Here is an 11,999-nt window from a genome sequence, read left to right as displayed (position 1 = left end):
TGAAGGTTATTGCAGATTCCTGTTTATCCATCATTTAAACAGTTTGCAGTGAATGTTCATGTGTTCCTGGCGGTAGTCTCTTTTAATGTTACTGTGCAGTAAACATGAGGTGATCCGTGCTTTCACAGGGCTTTGCAATGAGGAAGCTACAGTACATCTGGGAAACGTTTATTGTAGAAATCATAACCATTAAATCAGGAATTGTTTAACCCTTGCGTTTTGTTGACATCTGCTTTTATTCCTCATTGTTTGGCATCCCACAGACCCCACAGATGGATGTGTAAAAATTATAATAACTGCAAAATTTTCAAATTTCAAATGTCTCTTTTTTTTCTTTTATCCTTATTGAAACATAATATGTAGAAAAGTATTGACCAACCTAGGCTTGCACATTTGATGAAAGTGTTGTTATTACACCAAAGGAAAACATGTTTTATATGTTATATGATTGATGCATGAACAAATATAGATTTTTTTTTTTGGTCCTCTCCAGGACTCCCAAAGTTAAATGAATTAATTTTTGCTAAAAAAAACAAAAAAAACAACAACAAAAAAAACAAAAAAAGGTTTAGCGCTGTTTAGCGCAGAAAACATTTGGAAGGTTTTTCCAGATTTCACGGTGAATACAAAAAAGCCCTCAAACCCTTTCTCACTCAGGTATACAGCTGGAAACCAGGCCACTTTTTCAAAGGACAGACAGCCAAGAAACACAGGATGTCTTGTACTAAAAATAATCCCTAAACAATAATTCAAGCTGCAGGAGAAAACTGATGTGACTCATTGTGCAGCCGGTTGGAGGGGAAGTGATTCCTGATAAAAGGCAGTTGTGTAGTGTAGTATTGCTGTTTTGGTTGAAGTCTGACTGTTGTCTCAGACTGTTGTCTCAGAGCCTGGCGTGCAGGTAAACAGAACACATGTAGGACCCATTATTGTTAAACTTATGATCAAATTGTTCCAGAGACCTGGCAGCACTCTACTTGATTACTGGATAGGGTTGCACCACATGCACCGAGTGAATACATTGTGTCTTCGAATTCCTGTGTACTGAAATAGACCGGTTGGCATACTTTACCTGAGTGCGTATTTGTGTACAGGGTGGAGAGCATTTCTGAGAATTCGTATGCCATTCTTGCAGACTGCTGCATCATTATTTATCTGCATGTGAGAACATGTTAGGTCACGCTTACACCCACAATCCAATGTGTCACACCAGAACAAAGGAGTCTCCTTGCACTTCTCTAGAAGACTGGATTGTTATTTCACAGTTCTGGTGTATTTTGTCTAAAGCAGCTTCTCAACTTCTTTGTAAGAGGAAGAATAAGATGAAATTAAGCTTGTAGTGTCTTCTAAGAAACTACCCATTAAAAGATAAACTTCAAAGCTCTTGCTATATGATAAGAAACTGATAAAATACTGAAGCATGTTTGTGTTTAGAGTATCTTTAAAAATGCAGCGATACGTAGAGCAGTGGTTACCCATCTGGGTTCAAAGCAAGAGCTGGTGCTTAGTAATCTTTAAGTGAGCTTGTGGTCTGTTTCACTATGAGTGAAGTAAATCCCCAAAAGAACAAAGTCATCAAGAAGCAAATCAATCAATGAGATCTCATTTCATAGAAAAATAGTGATCTTTATTATAAATTAATGAAATGTTCTTACAAATATAAATAAGTGCAAAGTTGTATCAGTCTGCTTGCTTCGTCAAACTTCTCAAATATCTTCAAGCATCCACAGCCAGTGGTTTGGCTGGCAAAGGTACATCTTTACAAAAGACAGCACAATGACAGGTTTACCATTTCATCTTCACTCATGTAAACATTGTTTTAAGGAAAGGACACATTTTGACTCTTTTCCTTATTAGGAAAGGAAAGATACCATGTTTTAATACATTCATTTGCAAGCAGTGGCGATCCTGTGTTGCACCACAGATAGTACCACATCTTATGGTACATACTTCCTCACCACTGATGCCATACAAACTTCTGACTCACAGCAGTGGTACTGTTCTCTAAATTAAGATCCTGTAGGATTCAGTCATGTTGGTGTTCCAACAAACTGTTGTCTAGTTCAGGCAAGTTTGGCATAAACCCTTCCCCTCACCAGAATATCAGAAACATATCCTCTTTCCACATTTTATGGTCTTAAAATAGATTCAGATTTAAAAAAAAAAAAAAAAAAAAAAAGTTCAGCCCTTTCCCATCATGGCTGGCACAGTTTCCACTGTCTGTGAATCTCCAGCGTACACTTGGTCAGAGATGCTTGGTCGCTGAACGGACATGTCTAATCTGTCCAAGATTATCATCCAATGTCAGCAGAAACAAAAAAGCCAGTCTGATCAAAATAAAGCCAGTCCAGCTTTAATGGGTAGATGATTTTCTGAGGCTGATGTGCGCGAGCTTGACAGCCTCGCAGCACATTGGTTAGCAGCAGCAGAGGGAACCTGTGTGTCATCAGAGTGCAGACAGCTGACTGTGAGCCTCACTTCAGTTTTCAGTAAGTTGTACGTCATCAGTGAGACGGAGGAGGACGACGGGGGTTATCTCTCTTTCATACCACCAGACTACAGCAGAGCTATTTCTCTTGGCCCTCTTTGTGGGTTAGTCCTCATCAATCCAGTGTCTCTTTCCTGAAATGTGGACGCAAGCTCACTTTTCTCTGAGAAGTAGGCACATCTTGTCAGAACAAAACGGCTCCTTTTCACAAGCTCAGTCCTGGGTTTGACTCTCTTGTTCTCTGCTTAATCATTCCTCCAGACAAAACACATGTAGTTGTACCAAAACCATCCACCGTCTTCATTACACTTTTAAGTGTCTGCTCCTTCAAGAGCATTAGTCCAACACCTCTAGATAGGAGCATCATACTCCTGGAGGAACTCCTTAAGAGGATGAGGAAGCTGATCTCTTTTAGAGGAAATGTCCAAATGCCCGTTGACTGTTTTCCTGCACAGGTGCTGCAAGGTGGACAAGCTGCAGGAGAGAGGTTTGATGAGCTCCAGGGGGATTTTCTCTCCTCCAGAGTAAATGTAGTACATATTCCCACTGCGAGTGTTCCCCTTGCTCTGTGGCATGTAGTAATGCACCAGCTTCAGGACGCAGTCGAAGTGGGGAACGGACTGAATGTTCTTAGGGTCTGTTTGCAGGTAAAAAGACGCAGTGTCGCACTGGATCCGCAGATTCTTGGTGCCTGACGCCGTCTTAACACTGAGGGTGAACAGGTGACGGTTGTCGGAGCTGTCACGGATGAGGAAGGTGCCGGTGGTCTCGGCTGCCAGCATGGCGTTGGCCTCCTTCCCAGTGATGGCACCCCAGTAGAAGCCACTCTCCTGGAGCTTTTGGAGCGTGGTGAGGATCATCTGGTACTGCGTCTTGGAGGTGAAAGTCTTGTAACGGTAAGGCAGCCGCATGTTGGAGTCCAAGAGGCTGCTGCTCATTGCGGAGTCAAACTTGCTGTGAGTTACCATGGCGCTGTGCCCGCTCTCTAAGTAGCCTGGGGAGCACCGGGCGCCACACAGAGGAGAGAAGAAGAGGTGGAGTTAAACAGAGGTTCAGAGGGATGTCTGGGAGGGCATGAAGAGGTCAGCTCTCTGGAAATGAAACACCTGAGGAGAAAAAAAAGAGATGAGTGAGTTAGAGCTCAGTGTGGAAAAGATTAACCTGTCAATACAATGCTGTTTAAAAGTTTAAGTACACACTGCCATAATATCCCAGATCTGTTTTATTCATGCAATACTCTTCAACTGCTGCAGCTCCACTGGAAACTAGTTTTCCAGATGTGGAGGTTGTGTGCATCATGCCTTTAAACATCTCTGGTGATGTGTGGGAGATTGTCCCACAGCGCCAGCAGTTTTTTTTTTTTCTTTTTTTTTAAATTGTCATCTAAAAACCAAAGAACAGTCACCCAGCTTGTATGACTCCTCTCCTCTGTTGGACAAGAATGTTGGTTTTCACAATATGTTAACTTAGATTAACTTCTAGCTATTTCGGGGAAACTTTTTTTGTGTGTGTGTAATCTGCCCTCGGGACCCAGGCACCACGGTCAGTTCCAGTAAAAACGGCGTAATCCTGATTGCGCAATTTACATGCAGTGACCGGCTTTACTAAACAAACTACCTCACTTAGATAAAAGCCCAAGACATTTTTATTCACTTTTGAATCTTTGTTAGACTCATAATAATAATGATGTGACACACACACATACAACTCAAAGATTCTTACCTTCAATGTTTCTCCAGACTCGCTCTTTTCAAATAAATCCAAACGCTGGATAGAAGGTTGTTTACAGTTATCCTGTTGTCTGTCAGGAGGGTTGAAATGTTCTAAAGTTTGACCAGACTTGTAAAGCAGTTCTCTCGGTCTGTTACAGACTGTAAGCTACCCCACTGAGCTCAGGGTTTTAAGTGGAAGAAGTGCAGAGGATTCGAGCCCTATAACTGAGAGGAGACTCCGCCCCCCTCTTTCCAGTAAAGCCTCTCTTGGCGGACAGGAAGAATGTATTTATTCCTGCCATGCGAAGTGCCCTCCCCCTACTGCTCCTCCTAAATGAAGTTAGTGAGGAATTCCAAGCAATACTTACTTACCTCTAGTAACCTAGTTTTTTCTCTTTAGTGTTTTGTAAACACTTTTTCATTATTTTTTTTTTCAGATTTTTAGAACCAGCTGAAGAATTACAAAATCATATCATTTCAATCTTATTTTTTGGTAAAGGTTCCTTGTAAGCGTCAAGTGTGAGGTAATCATTCAGTCTTAGCTGAAGCGGTTTGTGTAATCAGTTTCTGAGAAATTCACAGCAACAGTGTCTCACAAACACTGAGTACCAGTTCCCTTAGAGGGCGCCAGATCTTGGGTAACTTCATCAAGACCATTATTTCCCAACAACAGCAGCTGGTATCCAGGGGCAACAGGTTATTATTTATATGTTTTCCTTGCAGTGATCATGAGAATATTTTAATGATTGCTGTAAAGTTCCCAAAATCTATTATTACGCTAAGATCTAAAAGTTCTCTCTTCAAATACACCTCATTAAACATTAAAATGCATACTTTAATGTTTTACTAATATAATTAGTAGTGTTTTTTTAAATTGTGTCTTGGATTTACAGCTACAGAGCCCACATGGACGGATCAGCACCTAAACATGAATGACAATATAGTAAAACACTGTATTTTGATAGAAACTTGAATGCCTTATATCTGCTATAGTGAGTTATAATCCATTGATTTATCATACAAGCAGAAGATCTTAATAATTGGGTTTAGCCTTATCTTAGACCTTGTAACACTCCATTAGAATAGTACAGTGTTGAGTGTCAACAATATGATTACAAAAAGTAAATTTCTCCTCTGTGGTGACCCTACCTCCTACTCCCTATAGTGAGACTTTCTTTATCATCAACAATTTCTACATCAGCGTACGGCTGTCTACAGGAAGTGTGACTTCAGATCGTCATGTAAAGACAGTCAAATCTTTGGCAACATGCGTGTGACTGATAGACTGCTCAGACAGTCCACATCAGCGCCCTCCCTGCTGACTCAGCTATGACCACCACAAGCCTCAGGTAGTTATTGTGTTGTAGATTAACACCAGGCTATGGTGTCATGTCAGACTTTGCCTTCCTTTAAACAACTCATTGATTTTACTCATCAGTAACAGTCAGAGTTTTACAATTGCTGTTGCCTGTAATTGAAAACCTAAAAATGAGAATAAAAAAAGAAAAACAGATCAGTTCAGTGCTTAAAAAGATACTCGGCATCTGTTTTGGTGTTAGTTTTACCAAAGCTCAGCTGGGAACAGGACAGAAGGAGGGGCTTGTGGGAAACAAATTGACGCCACAGAGCCGGATGGCCTTTGGTAAAAGCCAGCTGTGTCCACAGAGGTGAGTCAGGTGTTGTCTGATTCAGGCCATCATTAGGATAAGGGGGGAAGGGAAATCACTGGGATAGCCTTGTAACAGTCCACTTGTTCCCAGAAAATCTATTGTGTCATCCTTGTGAGGCATGTATTTAGCATTCAAAGTCTCCCCTGGGTTCCTAATGGGAATCAATGGAGAGAAGAGGAGCAGTAAGTTGGCTCAAGCTTGGAGGGCGAAATCCTTGCAACATGTTTTAGCTCACCACGTTTCCTTGGAAACCACTACGCATATTATTACAGCATGCTGACTTTGCTTTTTAGCATGTCTACTGTAAATTCCCACATCAATTGCACTTTTGATAAAGTGGAATACACCGACCTTTAAGTGCAGTGAGGAGGAGGACCTAAGTGTCCCAAGACATCAAGATTTATAAAGTAATGATTATAATAAAATAAAGTAAAATAAAATAAACTAAACAAACCAAAGACAGTGTGTACTTACCCAGAGGTCAACCCAGAAATGTTTGATCAGGCAAGGCGAACTAAGTGACCTGGAACTGAGAGGGCTTTCTGCTCTGTTGTTGTAGCGCACCGTGGGACTCCAGCCAAACATCTGAGGCTCAGGGTGTGAGGCTTGGCAGTGACAGACTTGGCTCTGTAGGCCGTGTGTGCATGTGCTTTTCTGTGTCTTTCATTTATAGTAGATTTACATAATGTAAATAGTAAATCAAAAAAACACCTTATGGCCATGTTTTTATGTTTTTCTAAATGTGTGTCCAGGCTCAACTGGATGTATTTTGCCCACTAATACTGTTAGAATGTCTTGTCATTAGAAGTGAATGAGTTTAAATTCACATGCAAAGTTGATGAATTGTTCCCTATATTTTAGCGCAAGAGACAAGGCCTTGCACGATAGCTTGTTTGTCTAAACCACTGTTTAGTGGAAAAGGCAGCTGTTCAGGTTTTCCCACACTGACTCAGAAATTTACTCTAGCTCATGGTTCCCGTAAACCCACTGGGTATGAGGGGGGAAAAAAGCGGACCTTTCGACTGGAAAGAGAGGTGAAAAGCAGAAAAATGTTATTCAACAAAATATTTTGGAGCTGCTTGGTCTAGCAGAAATTCACTGAACAGGGAGATCTTTTAAAAGCTTTACGTGTTTTGCCAATTTCATGAAATTATTTGTGGTGTTGGCAATTACAAAGGCGCCGCTTATTGTTTGCACAGCTGTATATAGTGAGCCCTGAATTCAGGTTGAGTCAACAACATCAGCAGTGTCTTTTTTTTTCTTTTTTTTAAACATTAGTTTAAACTTTTTTTTTTTTTTTTTTACTGAAACCTTTACATGATACAACAAAGGAGGAAAGGGTGCTGCTGCTGTGAAATACAAACTAAAGTGTGTGATTCAAATAGGGAAAACTCCTGTGGAACTGTCACTGAGATATGCAGTCAATATACTGGAATATCAGTTAATGTGAGTCGGTTAGCTTTGTACTATAGTCCTATACAGTAATTGCCACTTGATGCCTCTACCTGCACGCCTCCATTTGTCTGCTAAACAACATACAGCGTTTATCACTGTATTACTGTAAAACTTCCTTGTTGGTTGAGCAAGACCACTTTGTCATTACCAATCATCCAGTGATAATTTCCTGGTAACTCTCTCTGTCTCTCTCTGTCTCTCTTTCTCTCTGACTGTGTTGCTGTGAATGCTGTTCTTTGTGTGTTTCTGTGAATTTTGGGAAGTGCCATGGGTGATCACCACAGTTGAGAATGAACAACAGGCCAGTACTGTTTTGTGACAGTACTGTTTTTCACAATTCGTTTTTCAAAAGAATAAAAAATTTAAAAAAATCACAAACTCAAAGTGTGGCATTGGTTTGAAAAATGTGTATAGTATTTGACTAGAAATATTTTTTAGAGTAGTCTGCTATGGTATGCTGACTGATGACTGATGCCAGGAATTGTCTAGAACATTTGTGAGACTTGTCTTCCCACTTATTGCGTAACTCCATCCAGCATTACTGTAAATTTACAGGGAAGAAAGCTTTGTTATTTTTATTATGTATTTTCTCATTTACCCCTTAGTGTCTTAATGGGAAGTGAGAGCACAAAAAAAAGAAAAACATGTTGATACAAAAGTTTATATGAAATCAGACTTTGCCATTAAATTCTACAAATATATTAAAATGCAAAAGGTAACACTTGTTATGTAACCACTTCTTTTTTTCTGAGAAATACATGGATGTTTATTTTTATCTAAATCATCAGGTTATATTATAATAAGATGGTTTTCACTTATGTGCAATAAGTGAAAACACATGCCTTGCACATGCAGTTGAGTTTGAATTCTTCTGTGCATACCACATAGTGTTTTTACAGCCATTAATATCAGCACTGTCACAGCTATCAACTGAGAAGAGCTAAAAGCAGAACAAAGCCATTATCTTGTACTTTTCACACCCAGAAAATAATCCTCAAAGATATTTGACAGTTACAACTATTCTAGTTAAGTATGTGACCTCCTTAGCTCATTTCAAACAGCCTGTGTTTTTAACATTTTATTTTTATTTTTCTTGTGTAACCAATCCATAGATTATCAAATCTTAAAAACATCTTTATCTCAAAACAGCTGTTTAACAGCACCCTATTATGATGCTAAGTGATGTCCTCTCTGGCACTATTTGAACGTTGGCCCTGCCAGAAAATGATCAGCAAACCTTTCAGCTACACTACTCCAATATTTACATTACGCCACACTCAAGGTTAATGGGATGAGAGGGAAAGAAAAGCCCTTGATGTGACAACAGAGTTGTTGTCATTCACTGGATGATTATCTACAGCCTGGTTTATTCTCTCCGCTTGTATTTTCCTGGCATGGGCCAATGAGACGGTAAAAGGAATGTTTAGTGCTGTTGTGATAAGTTGCAACTGGAAGAGCACGTGGGAAAGTTACCAACATTTTAGGCACATGACAATGAGCTGGGGGTTTCAGTGGGGGGGGGCTGTTATTGACACCAGCAACACAGGACTGACTCCCTCAGAGACCTGCAATGAAATTTCAAAACCCTTTCTTTCCAAATCACAAATAGCTGACACAGTGTGGCTGTTTAGACATTTACTGCTAACTTGTGAAAATGGATATAGGAAACACACACTGTGATTCGGTCAGTTTGACTGCACAGTCATGACATTGAGGAAGAAGTTAAAGAAAGACGCAAATGGCACTAACGTCATGAGATCCTTGATTCCAGTGTGTCATTATTTTCCACCGTGAACCACATCGTGCTAGATGTGGTTACTAAACACATGGCACCTCAACATTTACTGGAAAGCTGAAGTTCAAATATTTGACATTATACAGTGTTAAGCCAGCTGATGTGAGTGAACCACATCCCACTATTCATTTTTAAAGGATTATAGACATGAGAAAGGCTGAAAAGGTCGACAATTATAAGTATGAGATAATCTTGTTAATTGTGGAGATTCTAATGCGTACAATGATGATTTATTTTTGAAGGAATGGTTTGACATACTGGGACATAAGCTCATTCACTTTCTCGCCAAGAGTAAGATGAGAAGATTGATACCACTGTCATGTTTGTACAGTAAATACGAAGCCACTGCCCGCGAGACAATCTGTTTTATTGTTAGACGACCTCTAGTTGCCGTAGTAATCATTACGGGAGCAAAGGAGGAAGTCTGGTGATGTAGTATACTGTATATGGCAAGAGACAGTGTTGTGCAAATTCAGTTCACACAGATTAAAATGAACAAGTTCACATTCATAGTTCACAATCTTGAATTCTGAGCTAAGTCACAAAAACAAGTTCACATTCATTTCTTCCGTTTTTTTTTTTTAATTCTTTTTCTGTAGAACCCCCTCCTATCCATCTATCCCCAGCCCCCAACCATTGCCACTTCCCAAACTAAATTAATTACTGTATACCACTGTTTGTTTGCTATCACTGTTCCACAACCTTAACCTCGAGCTTATTGTAATCATGATGATAATGATGATCCATTAACCTTAAAGTTCTTATCTTAACCCAAACCTAAATCTTTTCCTAAACCTTAACAAGAAACTTTTGTGTCTAAACCAAACCGTGACCTTTCAACAACCTTAACCGCTGCAATAATAGTATTGTATCAAAGGATAGGGACAAACGACCTATATAGTCATTTAAGTTGGAGGATTTGTTGCACCAGCAGCCAGCTAAAGCTTAGTTTAGCATAAAGACTGGAAATAGGGAGAAACAGCTAGCCTGGGTCTGTACAAAGGGAACAAAACCTGCACTCTTCCAGCAACTTCATAGCTCACTGACTGACAAAACCAATGTGTGACAACAACGGTTTACCATTTTATCAGGGGTTAGTAATAGTCTGCCACATAACCCCCAGTAACACAACAAATTACCATTTTTACACATATCCGTTTTATTATGTGACTTTTAGCATGTTGATTTTGTTACCTTTGGACTGAGCTGTTTCCCCCTCTTTCCTGTCTGAATGCTACGCTAAGCTAACTGGCGGTAGCCTCATATCTAGCGAACAAACATGGGAGGGGAATCCATCTTTTTGTCCAACTCAGCAAATAAGCACGCTTCCCAAAATGTTGAACCTGATCCTTTGATATGTTTTACAAAGTATGAGTCATGCACAAATTAGACACCTTGGAGGAAACCCTCACATCCAGGATTACAATCAGCACCTCTATGATCACTGCACTTTGTGACTGGAATAAGTATGTAAGTGCATACCACCATGATGGTGGTATGACCTCTGCATCTGGAGAATGTACATCTGCCACGTTCCCACTGTCCACATCACGATCAACTTCTGCCTCCAACATTCAGACTACATCATGGCAGATAATATGATTGATCTTAAGCTGCCCGTCTATCTCGGCTCGCCTGCCGCTGCCGCCACCATCACTTTATCAGTATCAAATGCTTGGAGACAAAGGGAGCCAATGACATAATCGGGATCTTCAAAATGGACTTTGATTCCCACAAACCTCAAAAATAGCTTGCTGATGTCATTGTGCAGATGGTAATAAATCTGTTTGCACTGTAATAGCAGGCTGGCTAAGAGATGCTGTTAACTGAGAACACCTTGTTGAATGCTCTCGGGGCAAGGGTGCAGCCAGAACGTACATATGTGTTGAGTCTGTGCACAGAACACAATAATGCCTGTGCCTGAATACAGTGCTTATATGCAAATTGAATAATGTTCTGGTTATCAATATGCATCTGCACACATGAACACATGCAAACGTAAGACACACACACTTCCTCTATAGTACAGTAGTAGTAACTTGATCCTGAGCTGTGCCAGTAAGTCTGACATTTCCGGATAGATTTATTGTGTACGTGCAGCGTTCACACACCGGTTTTGTGGTTGCTGTTCAGATCAGAGTGCTGATAGCTGCCTGTGATATGTGTCAGGCAGAGGACAGAGAAGATTTTACCTGGATTATACCCCACAGGCACCAGACCTTGAGAGCTCACTGATAAGTCACCTTTTTTTTCTGTTATCCTCCAAATTGTCTGAAAGGTCTGAGTCAGTCACAGATGTTTGAGGATACTACCCAAAATGCACCAGTCATCCAGAGGAAAGCTTTCATCTGAGCTATTCCCTCAGCCAGTGAATGATTCCATACGAGAGTATGAATGGGCACTTCGATGACCTTACACGAAATCTCCTCATGGCAGACACAATGAAGTCATTGAAGAGCCTATTGATACTGGTGCAGGTGTGTTCCTGTTCGGCTAGAGCGAGGAGCACGCTTTCATCATCTGTTAGTGTTTGTTTCTGTGTTTGAGCTTCTAATGAAAATGCAGCTGCAGTATCAGTCAGTATCCATCATCATATCTATCATTTCTTCTTCTCCTTTATTTTTCCCTTTGTTGTCTTAGTTTTCAGACAGATGGCTGCAAAAGTCCTATTTTTCTCTCTTTGGCCCTGCATTGTATATATTCAACTCCTACACTCACACAGGTTTGTGACCTCTAAAAAGAGCAGTTCAGTGTTCCCGAGAGGCCTAACAGAGGGATCTCCTGTCTGCACGGCCTCTTCCACATATTTCAGATGTGTATTCTGATTACACTCCCCACACAGAGGAGCTGAATGGGACTTTTTACTTTGACTTAAACCC

The 11,999-nt window shown here is 40.4% G+C and overlaps 1 protein-coding gene across 1 annotated transcript; it reads right to left on the bottom strand.

The window, feature by feature from the left end:
• Positions 1-1,605: 1,605 nt before the first annotated feature.
• Positions 1,606-4,404, bottom strand: socs3a (suppressor of cytokine signaling 3a). Its single transcript, XM_023410009.2, has 2 exons — positions 4,211-4,404; positions 1,606-3,594 (listed from the first exon to the last, which is right to left on the bottom strand). The coding sequence occupies exon 2, from the start codon at positions 3,454-3,456 to the stop codon at positions 2,839-2,841; it is 618 nt and encodes a 205-aa protein (XP_023265777.1). The 5' UTR covers positions 3,457-3,594; positions 4,211-4,404; the 3' UTR covers positions 1,606-2,838.
• Positions 4,405-11,999: the final 7,595 nt, after the last annotated feature.

The sequence above is a fragment of the Seriola lalandi genome, unplaced genomic scaffold (assembly GCF_002814215.2).
Source record: "Seriola lalandi dorsalis isolate HSWRI2012SDOR001 ecotype SW California unplaced genomic scaffold, Sedor1 jcf7180002054412, whole genome shotgun sequence".
Lineage (NCBI taxonomy): Eukaryota > Metazoa > Chordata > Actinopteri > Carangiformes > Carangidae > Seriola > Seriola lalandi.
The sequence above is the reverse complement of the archived record's forward strand: the minus strand, read 5'-3'. Positions and strand labels throughout refer to the sequence as shown.

Bases quoted from the DNA above. Each gene is read 5' to 3' on its own strand.
- socs3a (XM_023410009.2), bottom strand. From the start codon at position 3,456: ATGGTAACTCACAGCAAGTTTGACTCCGCAATGAGCAGCAGCCTCTTG.